Source organism: Ochotona curzoniae, unplaced genomic scaffold, assembly GCF_017591425.1.
Source record: "Ochotona curzoniae isolate NIBS_2020 unplaced genomic scaffold, NIBS_Ocur_1.0 contig_605, whole genome shotgun sequence".
NCBI lineage: Eukaryota > Metazoa > Chordata > Mammalia > Lagomorpha > Ochotonidae > Ochotona > Ochotona curzoniae.
In genome coordinates this window covers 1,159,162-1,182,893 of record NW_024466491.1, presented here as the reverse complement: position 1 = coordinate 1,182,893, position 23,732 = coordinate 1,159,162, and the positions used below count along the sequence as shown (strand labels likewise).

At 61.9% G+C, this 23,732-nt stretch overlaps 2 protein-coding genes across 2 annotated transcripts in view; both read left to right on the top strand.

Annotated features, from left to right (window-relative positions):
- BRD4 (bromodomain containing 4) overlaps window positions 1-5,007 on the top strand; it is a 58,568-nt gene extending 53,561 nt beyond the window's left edge. Inside the window, exons 13-20 of the mRNA XM_040990420.1 lie at window positions 92-518; window positions 957-1,529; window positions 3,356-3,468; window positions 3,583-3,745; window positions 3,839-3,969; window positions 4,067-4,272; window positions 4,379-4,625; window positions 4,736-5,007. Of these exons, the coding sequence (XP_040846354.1) occupies window positions 92-518; window positions 957-1,529; window positions 3,356-3,468; window positions 3,583-3,745; window positions 3,839-3,969; window positions 4,067-4,272; window positions 4,379-4,625; window positions 4,736-4,804 (1,929 nt within the window). The 3' untranslated portion in view covers window positions 4,805-5,007. The remainder of the gene's footprint in view (window positions 1-91; window positions 519-956; window positions 1,530-3,355; window positions 3,469-3,582; window positions 3,746-3,838; window positions 3,970-4,066; window positions 4,273-4,378; window positions 4,626-4,735) is intronic.
- A 5,633-nt stretch (window positions 5,008-10,640) lies between these two features.
- On the top strand, window positions 10,641-13,867 carry EPHX3 (epoxide hydrolase 3). Its single transcript, XM_040990427.1, has 7 exons — window positions 10,641-10,883; window positions 11,046-11,131; window positions 11,399-11,556; window positions 11,713-11,841; window positions 12,650-12,753; window positions 12,873-13,009; window positions 13,129-13,867. The coding sequence occupies exons 1-7, from the start codon at window positions 10,641-10,643 to the stop codon at window positions 13,352-13,354; spliced, it is 1,083 nt and encodes a 360-aa protein (XP_040846361.1). The 3' UTR covers window positions 13,355-13,867.
- Window positions 13,868-23,732: the final 9,865 nt, after the last annotated feature.

The following is a 23,732-nucleotide window of genomic DNA, read 5'->3' as shown; positions in this document are numbered from 1 at the left end:
CTTTCTGGGTGCCCCTGCCCCCCCTCCCCCGGGGGACCCTGGGGTCAGGCCTCCAGCCCGTGACGTCCGCCCTGTCTTTGTCCGCCTGCAGCATCACCACCACCACCATCAGCAGATGCAGCCGGCCCCAGCCCCCATGCCTCAGCAGCCGCCTCAGCCTCCTCAGCAGCCTCCGCCCCCTCCGCCTCCACCACAGCCTCAGCCTCCCCCTCCGACGCCGCAGCAGCAGCAGCAGCAGCAGCAGCAGCAGCAGCCACAGCCGCCTCCGCCCCCGCCCCCTCCTCCCTCCATGCCGCAGCAGGCAGCCCCGGCCATGAAATCCTCGCCCCCGGCCTTCATCCCTGCCCAGGTGCCCGTCCTGGAGCCCCAGCTCCCGGGCAGCGTCTTCGACCCCATCCCCCACTTCACCCAGCCCATCCTGCACCTGCCACAGCCCGAGCTGCCACCCCACCTGCCCCAGCCACCCGAACACAGCACCCCTCCCCAGCTCAACCAGCACGCCGTGGTGTCGCCCCCAGGTGAGTGTGGTGGCTCCGCTCCCCTTCCCCCAGCGGCCTGGGGGCTGGCAGCACCTGCTGGCCCTGTGAAATGAAGGAGGGGGCCCTCCCTGGGCCTTGCTGGGCTGGGTGTGTGTGGTGTCAGGTGGACAGCGGGAGGGCCTGGCGTCCCCATCCGGGACCAACCCCTCTTGACATGGCAGTCCAGGCAGCATATCCCGGGGAGGTCTAGGCCAAGGACCGGCCCCTGCCTGGCAGTGCTGGGTAGGTCTGTCTGAGTGACCTTGCACTCTAAGGGCTCCACCTTCGCCTGGAGACCTCCCCCAGACCCGTGTGGAATTTGTGGAGGCTGGGGGGGGTTGGTTGATGGGAGGGAGGCCCGGGGGAGGCCAGGATGGAGTGACGCGGCCGGGCTTGGGCACTGGTGCTCAGGCCGGGCCCTGCAATGTGTCATTCCAGCTTTGCACAACACAATGCCCCAACAGCCATCGCGGCCCAGCAACCGAGCTGCCGCCTTGCCCCCCAAGCCTGCCCGGCCAGCTGTGTCCCCTGCCCTGGCCCAGCCCCCCCTGCTCCCACAGCCCCCCATGGCTCAACCTCCCCAAGTGCTTTTGGAAGATGAGGAGCCGCCCGCCCCACCCCTTACCCCCATGCAAATGCAGCTGTACCTGCAGCAGCTGCAAAAGGTGCAGCCCCCCACACCGCTACTCCCTTCCGTGAAGGTGCAGTCCCAGCCCCCGCCACCCCTGCCGCCCCCGGCCCACCCCGCGGTGCAGCAGCAGCCGCCCCCACCCCCTCCGCCCCAGCCCCAGCCTCCACCCCAACAGCAACATCAGCCTCCCCCGCGGCCCGTGCACTTACAGCCCATGCAATTCTCTGGCCATATCCAGCAGCCCCCGCCCCCCCCAGGCCAGCAGCCCCCACACCCACCGCCCAGCCAGCAGCCACCCCCACCGCAGCCCGCCAAGCCTCAGCAAGTCATCCAACACCACCCTTCGCCGCGGCATCACAAGTCAGACCCCTACTCAGCCGGTGAGTGCCCCCTTGGGCTCTAGCAGGGCCAGCCCGGTGCTGCCGTGCAGGCCTGCCCACCCGCCCGCCCCAGCGCACGCACGCGGGCTGTGCTGGGTTCCACCCACCCCGAGCCTGCCAGGCACGGGCTGCGGTGCTGTGAGGCTTGGTGCCTCCTGCAGCTCCTGGCCATGGGGTTTTCAGAACACCCGAGACGCCCCGGAGGGAGCCCCACCTCGGTCCCTCCAAGAGCAACTGCGGGGCAGCAGAGTGGGGGGACCGCTGTGGGCGCTGAGCCCATCCAAGAGCCAGCTTTGCTCTCTTGAGGCCAGACCCTCCTGTCCTCATCAAGGAGCCCGTGCCCTCCTACTCTGCCTGTGTTCTTGGGGTTTTTTGTTTTGTTTTGTTTTAATGTTGATAACCAAAATGTACCGGCTGGCTACAGGCGGTCTGGCCTGGGCAGTGGAGGTTTATCTGTCTTGGGTACAGTGGGTGCTGCCCATCAGTGGGGCAGCAAGTCAGATTCACGATGGCTTCGGAACCCAGCGGGAGCTGTCAGGCGCCAAGTGACTGGCTGCCTGTGTGCCCCATGCCAGGGACAGCTGTGCATGTGTCCTGGGAAACTGCTGTGGGCCTGGCTGGCCCCGGCACGGCTGCACCTGCTAAAAGGCCGGAGCCAAGGCTCTCTTTCCCTTGGGAGAGGGCGCTGGGAACGTGGGTAGGTAAACAAGGCCTTCAGAAGAGCCAGTACTGGCGGTCCACCTAGGACCTGCAGCTCTGCCTCGGGGTCCCTCCCACACTAGTCCCTTGGGTCCCGCAGCCGAGAACCCGGCAGTTCTGTCGTGTGGTCCGAAAGCCCACGCTGTCAAGGGTCCCCACCTCAGGCACCCAGCCAGCCAGCCTTGTGCTGCTTTCTGTGGCTCAGTGAGCTGGTCGGATATCTGCATCATCATTTGGTGGCCACAAAAAACCATCAGCCAGGACTGCAGTCAGTGAGTCGCTTTCAAAGCTCACCTGCAAGCCATGACTGCAGTCCAGCCACACCGCCCCCCCTGCCCCCGGGTCCTGCCATTGTCCAGGCCCACTTGGCAGGTGCTTCCGGTGGCGCCGTCCTGTCCGAGGGGCTGGGGGCAGGGGATCTGGTGCCTTTGGTCAGGGAGGTGTCTGTGTGGAATCCAGGGGTACCCATGCCTTGAGAGAGGCCGGGAAGTAGACCCCAGGCAGCACCCGGAGCCAAGCATGGCAGAGAGTGTGTCATCTCTGTGGACGCTGGGGCTGCTCCCAGGCTGGGGCAGGCCGAGGTGCGTTGGCCTGGATCCTGCAGGGGTTCAAGCGGAGGGCCCCGATCCTGAGGCTGAAGCGCATGAGAGAGAGCTGCTGAAAAGCTGGCGAGTCTGGCTGAGGCGGCTCCTTCCCCAAAGGGCCAGGAGCAGGGCTCAGAGCTTCCCTGACCCTCACCAGGCTCCTCAGTCCCTGCCAGGTGGCCAGGTGGCCAGCAGCTTCCGGAAATGGCACGCCCAGGCCTGTCGTGCCTGTTCTGCTATGGGACGGAGCCCGGTATCGAACCTGGGGAGGGTCTTGTTGAAGCTCGCCCACTGCTACCATGTGCCCTGCACGTGTAGCCCAGGCCACGTTCACAACCGTCAGGCTTGCTGAGCTGAGCCGCGCTGAGCCTGCCAGTGGCGGGGGGTGGGGGTGGGCACGTCCTCTCGGGGCCCAGTGGCTGCCATCCGTGCTGCTGCCAGCCAGGTCGGGCCGTGTGCTGTCTTGTCCTTGCGATGCCTCTCGGCCCTCGGGGGGCCCCCAGGGCTGGCAGCCTCTGACACCCGTGCTTGTCCCCCTTCCAGGTCACCTCCGCGAGCCCCCCTCCCCGCTTATGATACATTCCCCCCAGATGCCAGCGTTCCAGACCCTCAGCCACCAGTCTCCACCCCAGCAGAATGTACAGCCCAAGAAGCAGGTAATGGGCAGGGCTGATCTGCGGCGCCCCCAGGGTTCGGCCGGGGCCGGGGTCGGGGCCGGGGCCGGGGCCGGCTGCCCACCTCACCAGGCCATCCTGCCTCTGTGGTCGCAGGAGCTCCGTGCGGCCTCCGTGGTGCAGCCCCAACCCCTGGTGGTGGTGAAGGAGGAGAAGATCCACTCGCCCATCGTCCGCAGCGAGCCCTTCAGCCCCTCGCTGCGGCCGGAGCCCCCAAAGCACCCGGACAGCATCAAGGCCCCTGTCCACCTGCCCCCGCGTGAGTGTTCCCCCCGCCCACCCACAGCCAGGACTGTGCGCCAGCTCGCTGGGCGCGGCAGCAGCCCCGGACCCACGGCTGTTTGTGTTCCAGGCCCCGAGATGAAACCTGTGGACGTGGGCAGGGCTGTGATCCGGCCCCCTGAGCAGACAGCGCCCCCGCCGGGTGCCCCCGACAAGGACAAGCAGAAGCAAGAACCGAAGACACCAGTTGCACCCAAAAAGGTGGGGACGAGAGAGAGAGGCCTGCCCGTGCCCTCGGCCTAAGGGGTGCCCTGGCCAGCCACGTGGGCCTCATCTGGCCTCTCTTGCCCTGCTGCAGGACCTGAAAATCAAGAACATGGGCTCCTGGGCCAGCCTGGTGCAGAAGCACCACACCACCCCGTCCTCCACCGCCAAGTCGTCGAGTGACAGCTTCGAGCAGTTCCGCCGCGCTGCCCGCGAGAAGGAGGAGCGGGAGAAGGCCCTGAAGGCGCAGGCCGAGCAGGCTGAGAAGGAGAAAGAGAGGCTGCGGCAGGAACGCATGAGGTAGGCAGGGTCCTGGGGCAGGCCCGGGGGTCCCGACCTTGGGCCTGCCCCAGGACCCTGCTGACCAAGGCCCCCCCCCCCCCCGTCGCTTGCTGTGCCTGCCCAGGAGCCGGGAGGACGAGGATGCGTTGGAGCAGGCTCGGCGTGCCCACGAGGAAGCGCGCCGGCGCCAGGAGCAGCAGCAACAGCAGCAGCGCCAGGAGCAGCAACAGCAGCAGCAGCAGCAGCAGCAAGCGGCTGCCGTGGCCGCGGCTGCCGCCCCCCAGGCCCAGAGTTCCCAGCCCCAGTCCATGCTGGACCAGCAGCGGGAGCTGGCCCGGAAGCGGGAGCAGGAGCGGCGGCGCCGGGAGGCGGTGAGCTCCTCCCCGGGGGTCCTGGGATGCGAGCGGTGGGCAGGGCGGGCAGGGGACACACACCCACCCTCAGGCTCACAGCTCACTGTGCCTCCCTCCTTGCCCTGCAGATGGCAGCTACGATCGACATGAATTTTCAGAGTGATCTATTGTCAATATTTGAAGAAAATCTTTTCTGAGAACACCTAGGCGACTTGTGACTTGTGACTTTCTGGGCGATACGTTGACTCTCCAATAGTGTTAGGGGCGGCAGTGGAGGCAGGAGCAGTGGCGGCCAGCGGTGTCCTGGCCTGGCCCTCCTGCATGCTATGCCCGGGGCAGGCCTGACGGGCAGCTGAGGATCGCAGAGCCTGTCTGCCTTACAGCCAGCCGGACAGACGTGCCACCACCCGCCACCCGCCACCCCACCCCGTCGCAGGACATCGGCTCAGAGCTCGCCTCGGGACAAGCGCGCCGCGGCCCGTGCACGGGGTGTAGGGGGGGGACGGGCAGAAGGCCGCCTCCTCCCCCCTGCCCGCCGGTGCCCGCCGGTGTCCACAGGACATTGTCACTACCGCCACCATGACTTTGGTTTTCTGTTTCCGGGAACGTGACGTGTGTGAGGGTCCCCCGCCTGCCCGGGAGTCCTCCCCCTTTAAAACCCCTTGCCATTGCCACCCACTCCCAGGCGGCCAGGGCAAGGCGCCCGCGGGCTGGAAGCAAGCCAGGGCACCTGCCCCGCGCACCCTTGCTGGCACTGACTTTGCCTTGAATAGAGCCCCCCTCTCCTCCCCGACCCCCACAAGCCTTTAAAACGGAGAGCCACTCTCTTTAAGTGTTTGCTTGTGCAAAAGGGAATAGCGCCGTGGAGGTGTGTGTGTGTGTGTCCACGGCCACGCGGAGCGCGGCGCCTGCCCCACGCACGGGCGCCAGTGGGCGGGCCTTGCCAGGGGAGTGAAGCCACCAACCAAAGTCAGTTCCTCTCCCACCTGTGTTTCTGGGTGGTGTTTTTTTTTTTTTTTTTTTTTTCTTTCTTTCTTTTTTGTTCGTTTGTGTTTTTTTGTTTTTCTTCTTTTTTTTTTTTTTCCTATATATATATATTTTTTTTGTTGAAGTCTATTTTATTTTTAACTCTCTCTCCTCCGACACAATGGCACTGCTTATCTCAAATGGTGTGACCGTCTCCTCGCGGCAGCTGCCACCGCGCTGTGGGTAGTGTGTGACCGTGGCTGTACTGTTAAATAGTGAGCTTACTTGGCATATCTTTGAAGTCTGTTGGTGACTCCACCAAACTGGTGTAAAAACAGAGCAACAAATGCAAGGAGAAAAAAAAAAAACAAAAAACAAACCCTCAAAAGAGTATAAAAAAAAAAATCCACAAAAAAAGAAAACCCCAAGACGCAAAAAGACCCTGCCTATATTTTACTCAGTTGCAAATTTTTTTTATTAGTCTATTTTTAATTATAAAACCAGAAACCAATGATTTCTTTCTCTCCCCCACCTTGCCAATGGTCTCTTGGCTTTTTTTTTTTTTAATGTTAAATCTGTTGATTTTTTTTTCTTTTTACCAAGGAAGGCAGGGCCTGAGGATGAAGGGGGGCCCTGGGCACCGTGGCATTTGGGAGGTGGGGTATAAAGACTGAGACAGAGCCCACCCCCCAAACACAGCCCAGCCCCGGGTCCTGCCCCTGCCCCTGCCCCTGCCCTGCCGACTACTCCTTCCTTCCTTTCTTCCTTCCTTCCTTCCTTCCTTCGCTGTTTTTGTTTTTTTAATTTTATAATTGGAGCCCCTAGTGAGGTTACGCGTGCCATGAGAAACCCACCCCTCCAGCACGACGCTGGCGCCTCAGCGTTGGCCAAACTCCGGAGTCACTGAGTGATTTGACTTTGATACGGTAAATATGCATTTGGTCTGTACCGATCATGGAATAAACGCATCTCTCTTTTTTTTAATGCTGGCGTCTCCCTGACATTTCTTGGGTGAAACCGCTGTCGGGCCTAGGTGAGGTCAGCCCAGGACCACCCCCCACCCCACCCCACCCCCCGTGCCCGCCTCGCCAGACTTTGGCAGTGTGGTTCCCTCCGTCCACACCTCCTCCGCGTCTTTCCATACTCCTTTTCGTTGAAGCTCAGGGTTAACCAGATCTCCTTAGACACACACAGACCTGCCCGCAAAACGGGGTCCTCGGCCCCGATGCCACACACGCGTCCCCGCCTGCAAAGGCCCCCCTCGCTGCCCCGCCTCCCCAAGACAGGCAGCCCCTAGGACGGATGGCAGATGCATGTGTGTGTTGATTTCCGTGTAATGCGAATTGTTCCTGGCACTGCCACCTGCCAACCTGCAGCCCCCTACCCTCCCTGAACCCCAAAGCCTCCCCTCTCCCCACAGCGTTCATCTGTACTCGGCACTGGGGCGCTCCAAGCCTTCGGCCCCCATTGGGATCCATACACACACACACACAAAATCCTTATCTTAGCTCCCGGTTCAGATTTGTCCGTCCATATCCCAACCCCTGGCTCGGTCGTGCGTGATTGTGGTCACTCTCTTGCTGAGACAGCGAGCTGTGTGATGGTCTCGGCCCAGCTGGGATCTGTGGGTTCGGCCTCTCCCTGCAGCAGCCATCCATCCACCCCTTCCCCACAAATACTAGCAAATCTTAGTCTTTCTGAGAGTGAGAGGCGTGTGTACAAGCCCCCCCGCTGTACTGTATGCACGATCCGCTTGGCCAATAATTATGTCAGTGAATCTGAGACTTGTTAAAAACACTTGAGACGTTTGTAGAAGGGAGTGCGTAGACTTCTCACTTATATACTAAAGGTTTTTTTTTTTTTTGTGCAGTTCTCATTGCAAAAAAATAAACATTTGTACTGAATATAAAAAAAGTTCAAGACTCCTGTGATGGCTCAAGACTGGGCGGGGGGTGGGGTGGGGGGGTTGGCCTTGTGGCAAAGGAGGGTGAGACTCGGATTCCAAAAGCCGCATGCCACGGGGCAGGCCCAGGAGCACCCAGTGCAGGGAAGTGATTGTCCTGAGACACCACGGCGGGCCTGGGGTCCGTAACTCGGGGTGCTGTCATTTGACCACTCTTTGCCTGGAGGTGGACCTCGCTGGACAGGGGAGCGTTGGGCAGCCTGCCCAGCCTCGCGGACGGTCCTGGTGGATGGCAGGCAGCCCTGTAGGAATTGCCTGTCTGGTTCTGGCTGCTCTGCTTGCAGTCCAGCTGCAGAGAGAGAGAGAGGGAGCACCGAGTCCCTGGGGCCCTTGTCCCCCCCCCCCCAGCGATGGACACCAGGGCGGAGCTGCAGGCTCCTGGCTCCCTCCTTCACCCCCTGTGTCGGGGGAGGAGTGGATTGCAGGTCTTGGCTTCTCCCCGCTAACCCTGCTTTTAAAAGATGGATACGATCTTTCTTTTTAAAACGTGTGACTGGAGCACACTTTATCACCACGGACAGCCCCAAGAGAGCCCAAGTTCCCAGGGACGGGAGGAGTGGGGCCGCCGACCCGCTGACTTCATCCTGCCATTTAGGGAAGGTGATAAGACGGCCCACGCCCAAAATAACAGGGAAGCAGGCAAGGTTCAATGATGGGTGTCCTCGGGACGGACAGAAAGCCAAAGCGCCCCAACTTCCCACACGAACTGGAGACGCCTGCCCCGACACTGCGCACAGGCTTCTTGCCAACGGGCCAATCAGGGCCGCGCAGGGGCGGGCCCCGGAGCCCGCCGGCCAATAGGACGACGGCGCGGGGCCGTGACCTCGGGGAGCCGCCGTCGTCGGAAGCAGAGCCGAGCCGGTGGTGCTGCGAGCGGCGTAAAGGGGAGCCGTCACGGGGGCGGCCGTCGCGCGCTCCGGGTCGGGGTGTCCTCAGCCTGGACTCCCCGAGATGTCCTCGGGGCCGCGGGGCGACGCCTGCGCCTCCCGCCTCAGCCACAACCGGCGGCCGCCGCCTCCGCGCCTTCCGCTTCCGGGCCCGCCCCACCCGCCATAATCGGTTCCGGCCCCGCCTCCTACTCCCTCTCATTGGTACGGCTCCAGGTCGGCCAGCTCGCAACTCATTGGCTTAGCCTCCGCGCCCAAAGGCAGGCTCCGCCCACAGCTCTCCCGAGCCACGCCCTTCGCCGGAAAAAGTCGGCTGGGCCACGCTTATCTGCATAGACACCGCCCCTTCACTCCCGGGCCCAACCCCTTCGCCCCAGTCCCTCCCCTTTCGCCGCAGACCCCTCCCATTTCACCCAGGCTCCGCCCCTCAGGCAGGCCTGCTCTTCCCTCAGTCAGGCCCCGCCCCCTCAGGCAGGCCTGCTCTCCCCTCGGTCCGCTCTGGCTCCAGGATCGCCCCCCTCAGGTGGTCCGTGTCCCCCACGCACTGCGGACGCCCCCCCAGTCCCGCCCCAGGCCGTGTCCCTCTCTCACACACACCGATCGGTCCTTACTCATCTAGGCTCCCCCCACTTCCCTCAGGGCCCCGGCGCAGGCTCCGCCCCCGGCACCCCTCACCACGAGACCCTCACACCCCGACACCCCACAGACACCCCGCACCCCAACAGGACACCCCGACACCCCATACCCTCACAGACACCCTGACACCCCACAGGACACCCTGCACCCCACAGACACCCCGACACCCCCACAGGACACCCCGCACCCCAACAGGACACCCCGACACCCCACAGACACCCCGACACCCCACAGACACCCCGACACCCCCACAGGACACCCCGACACCCCACAGACACCCCGACACCCCACAGGACACCCCGACACCCCATACCCTCACAGACACCCCGACACCCCACAGACACCCCGACACCCCACAGGACACCCTGCACCCCACAGACACCCCGACACCCCCACAGGACACCCCACAGACACCCCGACACCCCCACAGGACACCCCAACACCCCATACCCTCACAGACACCCCATACCCCACACCCCGACACCACGGCACCCCACATCCCACATCCCCACACCCTGACACCCTGACACCCCACAGACACCCCGCCACCCCACAGGACACCCCGACACCCCACAGACACCCCGACACCCCACAGACACCCCGACACCCCCACAGGACACCCCGACACCCCACAGACACCCCGACACCCCACAGGACACCCCGACACCCCATACCCTCACAGACACCCCGACACCCCACAGACACCCCGACACCCCACAGGACACCCTGCACCCCACAGACACCCCGACACCCCCACAGGACACCCCACAGACACCCCGACACCCCCACAGGACACCCCAACACCCCATACCCTCACAGACACCCCATACCCCACACCCCGACACCACGGCACCCCACATCCCACATCCCCACACCCTGACACCCTGACACCCCACAGACACCCCGCCACCCCACAGGACACCCTCACATCCCATAGGACACCCCCACACCCTGACACCCCACACCCTGACACCCCACACCCTGACACCCCACAGACACCCTGACATCCCATAGGACACCCCCACACCCCACAGGACACCCTGACAGCCCACACTCCACAGGACACCCGGACACCCCACACCCCGACACCTGACACCCCACACCCGGGCACCCCGCCCCCCCACACCTGCAACCTGCTTCCCTGTCGTCGCCCAGGGGCCCTGGGGCGAGTGTGCGTGCGCGGCCTGCGAGGCTGCTGCGCTGGGCGCGCCCTCCTCTCCTCTCCTCCTCTGCTCACCACCGGCAGCACCAGCAGGGCAGCGAGGAGGGGGCGCAGCTCCTCGGGCCACAGCCCACCTCCTCCTCTCCTCTCCTTTCCTCTCCTCTCCTCTCCTCTCTCCTCTCCTCTCCTCTCCTCTCTCCTCTCCTCTCCTCTCCTCTCTCCTCTCTCCTCTCCTCTCCTCTCCTCTCCTCTCCTCTCCTCTCCTCTCCTCTCCTCTCCTCCTCACCGGCAGCACGGAGCAGCCCGAGGCCCAGCAGCAGCAGGGCGGCGAGGAGGGGGCGCAGCTCCCCGTGCCGCAGCCCACCACCTCCTCCTCCTCCTCCTCCTCCTCCAGGCCGCCCCCCGGGGCCCCCCACGACATGCCCGAGCTGGCGGTGAGCGCGCTGCTGGCGCCGTCCCGCCTGTCGCTGCGCCTGCTGCGCGCCCTGCTCTGGAGCGTCGTGTTCTCGGCGGCGCTGGCGGCCGCCGCCGTCTACGGCTGCGTGGCCCTGGCGCACGTGCTCTGCCGGCCCCGGAGAGGATGCTGCGGCCGACCCCGACGCGCAGCCCCGGCCTGCCTGCACGACCCGGAGCTGGGCCAGCACTGCTTCCTGACGCTGAGGGTGAGAGCGAGCGTGGGGGCGCGGAGCGGGGTGCCGGAGCCAGGAGCGCGCGCGCGCGGGGATGGAGACCCGACCCCGGACCCCGAGGACCTCGGCATCCCCGAGGACCTCAGCATCCCCGAGGACCTCAGCCCCGGGGTGGGGACCACCTCTCTCCCCTAGAGCTCCGGGCTGCGCCTGCACTACGTGTCAGCAGGCCGCGGGAACGGGCCGCTCCTGCTCTTCCTGCACGGCTTCCCTGAGAACTGGTAGGCCATAGGAGGGTGTGTGGGGGAGCGGGAAGGACGTAAAGGGTAGCTAGGGTACCCCTCGGTATCCCACTGTTGGGCTTCTCCAGGACAGACAGGGTGGCAGGCTGGCAGGCTGGCAGGCAGGCGGGCAGGCGGGCGGGCGGGCGGGGTGCAGTGCTTCCTTGCCAGATGGGTGGGGGAAGGTCCTGACTCAACTCCCCTCGCCCCACACACACCACACACACACACCATCACCACCAGCCGTGTACTCCACCCGCCTGGCAGGTTCTCCTGGCGCTACCAGCTCCGGGAGTTCCAGAGCCGCTTCCACGTGGTGGCCGTGGACCTGCGCGGCTATGGTCCCTCGGACGCGCCCAGGGAAGTGGATTGCTACACCATGGACCTGCTGATGACTGACATCCGGGACATCATTCAGGGTTTAGGTGTGGACGCCCCCCGCCCCCCCCCCGCATCACGCCCCCAGCCGCGCCCCCCACCCCCATGCTCGCACACACGCGCAGCCACCCCACCCTCCCACCCCCTGCTCCAAACCGGCATCTCAAACCCGTTCCCTCCACACTCCCCATCCCACCCCCCAGGTTATTCCAAATGCATCCTGGTGGGTCACGACTGGGGTTCCCTCCTGGCTTGGAATTTTTCCATCTACTTCCCGTCCCTGGTCGAGAGGATGGTGGTGGTCAGCGCGGCGCCCATGTCAGTGTACCAAGGTGGGCTCCTGAGCCTGGGACACAGCCTGTGTGTCTACCTGTCTCTTTTTCCCTTACGTCCCACCGCAAGGTGCTTAGGGGTCTGGGAGTGCCAGGGATGGAGGGGTGGGCAGGGAGATCTTCCATCTGTGGCTTCACCCCTGAGAAAGGCTACACAAGACCCTCCGGGGTGGAGAGAGGAGACCCCAAGTAAGGGATCTTCACCGGCAGGTGGCATGACGGAGCAGAGCTGGGTCTGGATTAGGGACTAGAACCCCTGGATAGGAAGTGGAGGATCTCCCTGCCCCAGTGTCTGAAACAGCCTAGTCTCCCAGAGCTAGATGCTGGTCCCAGGGCCCAGGAGTCTGAACGTCTTCCCATTGGGCTTGCTTACCCAACGGGGTTGCAATACAGAAGCTGAAACACACAAGAGGCTCCCCGGATTCTACAGAGCAAAATTATCCGGGCGGGTACGGCAGTACTGCAGGCCACGCCACTGATGGCCTGTAGAACTGGTGTCACCTACTGGAATCCCAGCTGGGAGTGTCCTGGCGTACCTGAGCTTCTGCCCAACGTCAAACAGGCATCTAGGCAGGGAGCTTGGGATCCAGGACTGGGATCCTGTACCTGGGCAGGGGAGCGCACGTGTGACCCGGCTGGCATCCGACAGGTGTCCGCCCCGCGGATACCATGATTAGGCCATTCTCCCAGGACGGGGGGAACTGCCAGTTGCCCTAGGTGGGTGTATGTGAGAGCAATACGCATGCCAGGGTGCAGGGCTCAACCCAGCCTGACCTCACCACCCCCTCCGCCCCGCCCTGCCCCTCAGACTACGCCATCCGTCACATCAGCCAGCTCTTCCGATCCAATTATGTCTTCCTGTTCCAGCTGCCCTGGCTGCCCGAGAAGCTGCTGTCCATGTCTGATTTCCAGGTGCGGGATGGGGGTGGAGCGCAGGGACAGAGTCCCGGGGTGGAGCATTAGGGAGGTAAGGGGTGGGGACACAGGGCTGAACATGTCCCCACCGTCTGTGTACCTGTGTGTGCGCCCAGATTTTAAAGACCACCCTCGCGCACCGCAAGACGGGCATCCCCCACTTGACCCCGCACGAGCTCGAGGCCTTCCTTTATCACTTCTCACAGCCTGGCGGGCTCACGGGGCCCATCAACTACTACCGCAACCTCTTCCGGTAAGACCGCACCACCCCCGCTTCCCAACAAGGAAAAGGGAGAGGCGGGCAGTGCGGCAATCTGATCCCATCCTTTCCAATCCGATCCCATGCTTTTGTCCTTTTGTCTTGACCCCCAGAAACTTCCCCCTGGAGCCCCAGGAGCTGGCCATGCGCACCCTCCTTCTGTGGGGGGAGAAGGACCCCTATTTTGACCTGGGACTCGTGGGAGCCATCAGCAGCCGCTTTGTGCCAGGTCGACTGGAGACCTGCATCCTGCCCGGAGCGGGGCACTGGATCCCCCAAAGTCACCCGCAGGAGATGAACCAACGCATGTGGGCCTTCTTACAGGATCTGCTGGACTAGGGGGTGCCTAGGAGCGTGAGTGGTCACGTGCCTCGGTGGGGGCAGAGCGGACGCAGCGGCCCAGGCACGCCAGCCTCTCTCTGTGCTTCTGCCGGGGCCTGGGAACAGGCATTCAGATCTGGCCAAGCACGGATGCCAGGGCCCAGTCTCCCACCGCCCTCCCTGTCCCCCCAACTCCTGTCGAGGTCCACTCCACTGCCTGCCAGAGTGGAACCCCCCCTCCTGGTGCTCAGGCCCCAAGCCTTTCCCTTCCCTCCACGCTTGTGAAATAGTTCTGGTTTATATCCGGGTAACTCGGACTGACATGCGGATGAATTAAAATGAAAACCAATTCTGAAGACACCACCATGCGCTTCCGTCACCCTGGTCGGGTCACGCAGCTGTCAAGGGGCACGTTTGGGTGCCCCTTCTCTGACCACCGACGAGGTTATGCCCGGTTTAAGGGTGGCGGTGGGGTAGAGCTGGGGCAGCAGTTACAACACGGCTTGGGATGCCCTCGTCCCATCTCACAGTACCAGAATCCCTGGGTGCACCTGTTGAAGTGCTGGGAGGAAGCAGGTTCCTCCTGGGAGGGTAGTCGGGTTCCTCCCGACCCACCGCTGATGCCCACCCGCTCCACTTCCCGCTCAGCTCCCTGCTAAGGCTCTTGGGAACTAACAAAGGATATCCCAGGTGGGGGACCCGGAGGACACTCCTGGCTCCTGGCTGCAGGGTGACACAGCCCTAGGAGTTGAGGCCATCTGGGGAGTGAACCAGCAGATGGAAGATCTCTCTGTCTTTCTCTGTGATTCTTGCCTTTGGAGTAAATAAATTGTAGGGCCCAGCGCAGTAGCCTATGGCTAAAGCCCTCACCTTGTGTGCACTGGAATCCCATAGGAATGCCGGTTCGTGTCCCGACTGCTCCACTTCCCATCCAGCTCCCTGCTTGTGGCCTGGGAAAGCAGTCGAGGACAGCCCAAAGCCTTGGGACCCTGCACCCGCGTGGGAGACCCAGAAGAGGCTCCTGGCTTCGGATCAGCTCAGCTCCAGCCATGGCGGCCACTAGGGGGCGCGAACCAGCGGATGGAAGATCTTTCTGTCTCTCCTCTCTGTAAATCTGACCCTGCGATAAAAATCAACAAATCTGTAAAATTTTAAAATTTGGGTTGCTGCCATCCGACATGGCAGACCTGAATTGATCAAGGTTCCCAGCTTTGGCTTTTGGCAGGCCTTTGGGGGTGTGAACCAGTGATGGCAGCACCAGCATTCCGTATGGGTGCCAGTTCGAGTCCTGGCTGCTCCACTTCCCATCCAGCTCGCTGCTCATGCGCCTGGGAAAGCAGTGAAAATTGATCTCAATGCTTGGGCCGCTGCACACACGTGGGAGATCTGTCAGAGGCTCCTGGCTCCTGACTTCAGATTGGCTCAGCTCCAGCCGTTGCGGTCAGTTGGGGAGTGAATCAGCGGACGGAAGATCTTCCTCTCTGTATATCTGACTTTGCAACAAAAAATATATAATTAAATCTTTAAAAATAAATAACTGGGGCCCGGCGTGATGGCGCAGTGGTTAAGGTCCTCGCCTTGCACGCCCGGGATCCCATATGGGCGCCGGTTCTAATCCCAGCAGCTCCACTTCCCTTCCAGCTCCCTGCCTGTGGCCTGGGAAAGCAGTGGAGGACGGCCCAAAGCCTTAGGGACCCTGCACCCGCGTGGGAGACCTGGATGAAGTTCCTGGCTCCTGGCTTCGGATCGGTGCAGCACCAGCCGTTGCGCTCACTTGGGGAGTGAATCATCGGACGGAAGATCTTCCTCTCTGTCTCTCCTCCTCTCTGTATATCTGACTTTCCAATGAACAAATACATCTTTAAACATAAATAAATAAATAAATAACTGAATAAAGCGGCATGGCTTGGCTCCTGCCACTTGGCCAAGGGAGGACCCTCGCTGGCCATCAGGTGGGTGTGCCAACTTGTCCAGCCACTTCTGCCACCCCCCCAACCCCTCCAGCCCCACCGCTGTGGTCCTAGCAGTTCAAGTCCAAGGTGTCTTGCCCCAGTAAGACTGGCTGGTGTCAGAGGCCTGGGGTAAAATCGCCTCGACTCTGAACTTCCCTGGGGTATGTTAGACTGTGGGCCGGGGGGAGTAAGTCCCCCGGAAGCCTCTGTCCCCGCCACACACCATCCCCAGCATGCTTGGCAGCTCCTGGAACCTTCTCCAGTGTAGCTCCGGTTCCAGCTCCCAGGTCAAAGCGGGACCTGCCAAGCCCCAGACAGGGTCACAGCAGAGTCAGCTTCTGTCACGTACGTCCCTGGGTCCTGCCGCGCCAAGGGGGCCCTCAGGGGACGCTAAAAAAGGGTTCTTGGAAAATGTGTCCTCTGGCGGGGAGGAGAGGGCAGGGCAGCCTGGCTAATGTGTTCCAGACTGCACCAAAATAAATCTATCTTTTTCCATTTTCCCACAAAACATGTTGGTAGCATCCTCCTAGCTCTTGGAGGAGGTGGGTCAGTGGGGGAGCCAGAACTGACCCCACTGGTCACCCACCGGTGAGCACCCCGTCTCCCACAGGATGGTCTACATCTTGCACTCCCCCCATACACACACACACACACACACACCCCTCCCTACAGTACCAGCCCCCTGGGGTGGCACAGGAGAGCAAGCCAGCTAGGGTGGGCTGTCCGGGAAGGGCCTGGGGGGTGGGGGGATTGAGGGTTGGGGAGTAGGGTGGGTGACAAGCACACAGCAGAGAGGCGGGAAGGGCCTGGGGACCTCTCTCCCCACCCTGAGTGCTCCACCCCAGGCCCAGCGGCTGCAGAGAGGCCTCCAACGCTTCTCCCGCCCAGGCGTGGCGTGGCGGGGGAGCTGGGGAGGCCGGGGAGGCCTTTCTCTGCAAGGGAGGAACATGTCCTGCATGTTGAAAAGCTCGAGCCAGTGGCGCCCGGACGGGTCCCACGGATGGGGTTGTCCAGGGCCGCCTCCCTGCAAAGGGCGGGAGCCAGGCTGGTTTGTCCAGGCCCGGGACGAGAGAGAGAGCGAGAGCGAGAGAGAGAGAGAGAGCGAGAGAGAGAGAGAGAGAGAGAGAGAGAGAGAGAGAGAGAGAGCTGGAGGCGGTGCTGAGGAGAAGGGGGAGGATGCAGGCCGGCTGCGACTGGCGGCGGTTACCAGGGCGACGGGAGAGCGGCTGATGGTGGACCGGAACGGGGAGCGGTTGCCTAGGCGACCGGAGGTGGGTGGGTGGGTGGTTGGGTGGGTGGGGGTGGCCCCTGGGAGAGTGGCCGGATGGGAGGGGAGGGGGGGGTCCGCTGACGGTTGCCAGGGGAACGAGAAGGCGCCGGATTCCGCCTGTGCTGAGGCAGGGTCGGGCGGAAGTATTTCTACCCAATAGGAGCTCGCGGCTCGGCCCAGGCCCGCCTTTCCTCCCGGTCGGAGCCAATCAGAGCGCGGCCCTGGAGAGTGGGCTTTGGGCGGGAGTTAGGAATCCCGCAGTGAGGCCGCCAAGGAAGGGCATGGTCGCAGGCGCCGCCTCTCGCTCGCTGTCCTGGGGTCACTGCACCCCCAGACCACGTCCCCATCACGCAGCTCGGGTCATTCATTCATTCACTCTGCACACCACAAAGCTGAGTTTTATTTATTTTTTTATTGCAAAGTCAGAGAGGAGGAGAGACAGAGAGGAAGATCCTCCATCCGATCATTCACTCCCCAAGTGAGCGCAATGGCTGGAGCTGAGCCAATCTGAAGCCAGGAGCCTGGAGCTTCTTCCAGGTCTCCCACGCGGGTGCAGGGTCCCAAGGCTTTGGGCCGTCCTCCACTGCTTTCCCAGGCCACAAGCAGGGAGCTGGGTGGGAAGTGGAGCTGCCGGGATTAGAACCGGCGTCCCTATGGGATCCCGGTGCATTCAAGGCTAGGAGGACTTTAGCTGCTAGGCCACCATGCCGGGGCTGAAAAGCTGGGTTTTAACGTTTCCTTGGGAATGGGGGCACCTGGCGGGAAGAGGAAGATATTGAATGCTTGCAGGACAAGGTGTTAGGTCTGTGTGTCTGTCTGCGATGTGATTGCGCCTCGGGGCTAATCCGGGGACCAGCGAGCTTGGGGAGACCCTGGAAGGAGGCTGGGTGTGGTCCAGGCGTGCAGGTGCAGATGGAGGCTCAGGTCCAGGCACTGGCGGAGGCGGAAGGTGGGGGGGGGTTGGCGATGCCGCAGTTGTGTTTGGAAAGGCATGTTTGGGGCAAGTTGGAGGCAAGTCTGAGGCATGCCCTCATGGAAGGGTCCGGTGTCTCCTTGGTTAACCTACAGGGTGCCTTGTGTGGGGGGAGCGGAGGGTGGCATCAGGCGGGGACACACGGGAGCCAAGGCTTTCCGGATGCGGAGCCCCCGGAGGAGAGAGCGGCCTGCCCAGGGCGGGAGCAACAGGGTCGGGAAAGAAGGACATTCCAGGCAGAAGATGGTTTAAAGCCCCTTCCACCCATGTCAGAGACCCACCCTCGGCCCCTGGCTCCCCGTCTGGGGAGGCAGCAGGTGAAGGCTGCAGCGCCCGAGCCCCTCACACCCATGTGGGAGAGACCCAGCCTGGCTTCATTTAGGGCTCCTGGCTACAGCCCCACGCAGCCCTGCCTGGCTGTCATAGCCCATTGGAGGGGGAGCCAGCAGATGGACGATCTTTGATATAAGTCTCTCTACCGGGCCTGGCACGGCAGCCTAGCGGCTAAAGTCCTCCTCATCTTGAACGCACCGGGATCCCATAGGGGCGCCGGTTCTAATCCCAGCAGCTCCACTTCCCATCCAGCTCCCTGCCTGTGGCCTGGGAAAGCAGTGGAGGACGGCCCAAAGCCTTGGGACCCTGCACCCGTGTGTGTGAGACCTGGATGAGGTTCCTGGCTCCTGGCTTCAGATTGGCTCAGCTCCAGCCATTGCGGTCACTTGGGGGGGGGGGGGTGAATGGTCAGAACGGAAGATCTTCCTCTCTGTCTCTCCTCCTCTCTGACTTTGCAATAAAAAAAATAAACAAATCTTTAAAAAAGCGTAAGTTCCTCTGCCTTTTAAAGCAATGCCATAAGCACATATAGTCTTTAAAAAGCGTGTTCCTGCCCATGTGTGGTTTTCTCCATGCGGCTCCCGGCCTCCTTCCTTGGGGAAGTCTCCCCTCCCCCTGTCTTCCTTGGACCCAGTGGCTGTTGGGTTGGGTCATGCCAGTCTCTGCCCAGACAAGAGGCCCTGACGACTCCTGATTCATTCATTCAAGCGACAGGTTTTTTTTTTTTTTTTCACATCCTCGCAGGCAGCCAGAGGGATGTGTGTGTGTGTGTGTGTGTGTGTGTGTGTGTGTGCATATGCGCGCCTGTGGGGCAGAGGTGGGGGAGGGCAAGATCGCAGGAGGAGGAGGAGGAGGAGGAGGAGCAGGGGACCGTGGGAGCACAGAGGAGGCCGTGTGAACTCAAGAGCTTCTCTGGAGATCATTTACAAAGGGGAGCAGAGTCGCCTCCTCTAGTTAGAATCTTCCAGTACCTTCCGTCCACAGCAGCCGCCTGGAGCCCCGTGGGATCTAACCCCACTGGCGGCCCTAACCTCTCCTCCCCGCCCCCCTGCACAGGCTGCTCCCCGCACCCTGCCTCCTTCACCCTGCCTTTCATCCACCTGGCCTTCCTTCCTCCTTCTCCTCTCTTCCCTCCCTCTGCCCTCTCCACCCCTCCCCAACACCGCAAGGCTTCCCGTCCGTCCTCCCCTAGCAGGTGCAAGCAGAGACGCGGACCAAGGGTTCCCATGCGTCTCTGTTGAGGCTGGGTGAGAGGCTGAGCCACTCCGGGCAGTAGGGAGCCCGTGCAATGTTCAAAAGGATGCCCGGGGGAGTTAATGTCCGCGGGACCTGGCTGGCACTTCCCCCTCCCCGCCACCACTTTCAGCATGTCAAGTCGGCCTCCCCAACCCCACCTGTGCTTGCTCGCTGCTCTCACCCCTGCTGGCTCAGAGGGAGGGCAGCAGTGGGCCGAGGAGGGCACGTTCTCAGGTTCCCGGACAGCGTGCCGGCACAGCTGTGTCTTGGCCTGGCCCCAGGTCCTGCGTCCCCAGGGCCTGAGCTGAGCTCATAGCAGAGAAATGCAGCAGCGGGCAGGCACAGGGGAAGGTCGCGTGGAGAGGGGAACGGGGGGGGGGTCCTCAGGCCCAGCCCCTCCATGCTGGGAACCATGTGGCGTGGCCACGGGCCGTGGGAATGCTGGCCTTGGGACTCTCCAGTCCCCAGGGGACCTGGACACCTTGGGCGGTGGCTGTAGCAGAGGAACTTACATGAGAGTTGGTTTTTTTTTTTTTTTGCGGGGGTTGGCACATGGCGCCTCTTTCCTGCTAGGTGGGCCGAGCAGGGGGTACACTGCAGCTCTTTCCTATAGAGCCCACTCTCCCGTGTTGTCGTCTGTCCTGGCTCCCCTTGTCACGCCCTCGTCCCCTCCCCTGTAGATCAAACGCTGCTGCCCGGGGCAGAGTCACAGCTTCCTGCCTGGTAGACACTGTGCCTAAATCCCTTGGTTGCCCCCTTTGATGAGGAGCTCATTACCTTCTGGAACCCTGGGAAAAAATGAATGCTCTGCTTAGGGAAGGAGCCAGCCTTCCTCCCAGCACCCCAGCTCTGCACCCTGCCCCAGAGCCCTCCAGACCCTGCTCAGAACTCCCAGAACCTGAGAATGACTTTGGTCCCGCCCCTACCCACTTCTTTGGCCACTTGCTGGGTGACTCTGTGCCCGCTGGGGGAATGCTGGAGTCCTCTGCCTTCTCCATGCTTGCCCATCCTGGTGGTGGTGGGGGGGACAGGGCAGGAGGCAGACACCCCTTGTTGCCCATCCGCTTATCAACAAGAGGGCATTGGAGAGAGCTGAGAAGCAAAAGGGGCTCAACTCGGTAAGGAGAGAGAGCATTGCGGTGCCCGCTGCAATGCCAGCCTTTCGTCTTGGAATGCCAGCTTGAGTTCCGGCTGCTGTCCTTCCATCCAGCTCCCTGCTAATGTGCCACGGGCGGCAGCAAAGGATGGCCCAAGTCCTCGACCCCTGCACCCATGTGGGAGACCCGGGTGGAACTCCTGGTCTGGCCCAGCCTGATTAGCATGGCCACTCAATGGCAAATCAAAGTGTTCTGTCTATTGCTCTTTCAAATACCTAAATAAACATTTTCTTTATAGGGTGTATGTGTGTGTGTGTGTATTTAGGGGGAACCCCACTCTCTACCTGGAATCCTTGGCGAAAGAACCAAGTCCAAGATCGGGGTGGGAGAGCAGGGAAGACCTTGCTGGCAGCGGTGGCGTGGGCAGAGGAGCGGCAAGCGTGGGAAGCCGAGCAGCCGCCACGGAGAAGTGCTCTGTGGCTTCCTGTTTCGGGAGGAAGCTGGGAGTGCTGGCTGTCCCCGGAAGAGACAAGAGCGTGGGCACGGTTGTGTTGGCACAGGCGGCCAGCAGGGCTGGAGGGGGCCAGGTGGGCCTCTGCCCATCACGCAGGGGCCTGCGAGCTGGCTGTGTCGGGGAGGGATGGGCTGGGTGGGGTTTGATGAGTGCAGGGTAGGACCTGAGCTGAGCCTACCTCTGGGGCCTGTTGACTCAGCATAACTCACGGTGACTCAGCACTTTGTAGCATCTTAGGCAACTTTCCGTGGTCATGCCCTCTCCCTTCCTTGCCCAGCTGGGCTGTGCATGGCTGGCCGGTCACCTCCCGGATTTGGGTTCAAATCTCGCTGCTTCCTGAGAAAGCCTTAGGCAAGTCGTCCCTGGTCCCTAGATTCTGTGGCCAGCCTGGGGTCAGTCTGGGACCCGGCTAGAATTTCAATTCTTAGCGCTGTTTGTTCTGTCTCAGTTATGAATCTTCCAATGGTCCCCCGGGAGGGTCAGGCGTTTGGCTGCACATCACGCGCTTGGAAGGGTGTGTGTTGGCGTGCTGTGGGAGGCAGTGGGAACAGCTCAAGTAACTGGGCTCCTGGCACCCCACATGGGCAGCCAGGATCCCATAGAGGCACCAGTGCATGTCCCAGCAGCTCCACTTCCCATCCAGCTCCCTGCCTGTGGCCTGGGAGAGCAGTGGAGGACGGCCCAAAGCCTTGGGACCCTGCACTGATGTGTGGGAGACCCGGATGAAGCTCCAGGCTCCTGGCTTCAGATTGGCTCAGCTCCAGCTGTTGCGGTTACTTGGGGAGTGAATGATCGGACAGAAGATCTTCCTCTCTGCCTTTCCTCCTCTCTGTATATCTGACTTTGCAATAAAATAAAAATAAATCTTAAAAAAAAAATAATAATAACAAGATAAAGAGGGGCCAGGCCAAAGCGAAATGGAACACTGGCCCAGCAGGTGCCTAAACGCCAGCATCCCAAATGACTCCTTTTCTAGTGAGGGAGTTCGGTCACCTTCATTCAGGTGAGCAGTCAGTGCTGGGCACCTCCTTGTGTGGTACCCAAGGGAAATAAAAGCGTGGCTTCTGTGCCTCCCCTCTCTCCCCCACTGCCTCAGTGGACAGCATGGCCTTGATGGCCGGGTATCAGCAGGTCCACAGCCGGTCCTGGGGACTTGAACCTTGAGCGTCCTGGAAGACTTGGGTTTCAGCCGCAGGGAGGAGACCGGCCCCGCAGGCTGTCGCTGCTGAGACAACCCCCGTGTGAGCAGGGCTGGAGGATGCTGTGTGTTAGGAAACACACAGGCAAAAGTATTTGGGGCAAAGGAACAGGACGCCCGCAATTCCCCTCCGAGCGGCTGGGCTAACAGACATGGGCCTGTGTGTGTGTGTGTGTGTGTGTGTAAGTCAGATGTGAAAGATGGGCGTGAACTGGGACAAAGGCTTGTGGCAAGTGTACTTACATTTTAGATAGATTTTTTTTTTAAGAAAGCTTTTGAAGACTTATTTATTTATTTATTTTTATCACAAAGGCAGATCTACAGAGAGGAAGAGGGACGTCTGATGATTCACTCCCCAAGTAACCGCAACAGCCGGTGCTGCGCCGATCCGAAGCCAGGAGCCAGGAACTTCATCCAGGTCTCCCATGCAGGTGCAGGGTCCCAAGGCTTTGGGCCGTCCTCCACTGCTTTCCCAGGCCACAGGCAGGGAGCTGGATGGGAAGTGGAGCTGCTGGGATTAGAACTGGCGCCCCTATGGGATCCCGGGCGTGCAAGGCAAGGAAGGACTTTAAGCAGTAGGCTGTTGTGCCAGTCGAAACCAGGAGCCAGGAGCTTCTTCCAGTTTCCTGTCGGTGCAGGGTCCCATGCTTAGACTTTGATAGCCTCCTCAGCTTCCCTCCCAGGCCATTAGCAGATAGCTGGAAGGGAAGTAGAGCAGCCAGGGTGTATTTGGGACTGCGAGTGTGACAGGCTAGACACAAGGCCTGGTCCCTGCAGCCCCAGCTTTCAGTTTTTTTCCTTTTTTAAAGATTTTTCCAAAGGCAGGGCCAGGCGTGGTTGCCTCACAGCTAAAAGTCCTCACCTTGAACAAACCAGGATCCCATAGGGACACCAGTTCTAAAATCGGCTGCTCCACTTCCCATCCAGCTCCCTGCTGGTGGCCTGGGAAAGCAGTGGAGGACGGCCCAAAGCCTTGGGACCCTGCACCTGCGTGGGAGACCTGGAAGAGGCTCCTGGCTCCTGGCTTCGGGATCTGCACAGCACCGGCCATTGCAGCCACTCGGGGATTGAATGATTGGACAGAAGATCTTCCTCTCTGTCTCTCCTCCTCTATATACATCTGACTTTGCAATACAATTAAACAAATCTTGATCTTTGGTCGGATGGTTTGCTCCCCACGGGGCTTCTGCTCTCCCAGGCCACGGGCTGGGACCTGGATGGGAAGCAGGGGAGTCTCCAAGGCCTCCCAGGGTGTAATCCTCTCCGTCCTCAACAACCCCTCCAGCGCTGGAACAGAGCTGCTGGCTGGCAGCTGGGAGGGCACACGTATGGTTCCGCTTGGAACCTTCACCCACTCCTGGGTGTGGCCCTGCCCAGGCTGGGCATTTGCCTGGTGCCCGGGGTGCTCAATGTAGGGTGTGTGTGTGTGTGTGTGTGTGTGTGTGTGTGTGTGTGTGTGCAGGGAGCGCCTGCGAGCAGTTTTTTTTTTTCCCAGGCTGGGCTTGCCCTAAGGTCCCCGGCTCCCGCCTCTGAGCCGCTAGGGGCTGCGGGTCTGATGTTGGAAAAGTGGCTTAATGCAATGCAGAGAGATGAGCTTAACCGACCAGGCGCGGCGGAGGCGGGGCGGGGGTGGGTTGGACCCCCGAAGTTGGTGCAGGGAAACGCAGCTGGGAGTCAGGGGTGTGTGTGTGTGCGCGCGCGCGCGTGTACGTGGGATGCGGGAGGAGTATGCATGAGAGCTGTCCCCCATCCCCACCCCACCCCACCCCAGGCTCGGGGAGGACCTGGTTGGCTGCACGTGGGTTTCAGAGTTGGGTTGGAGG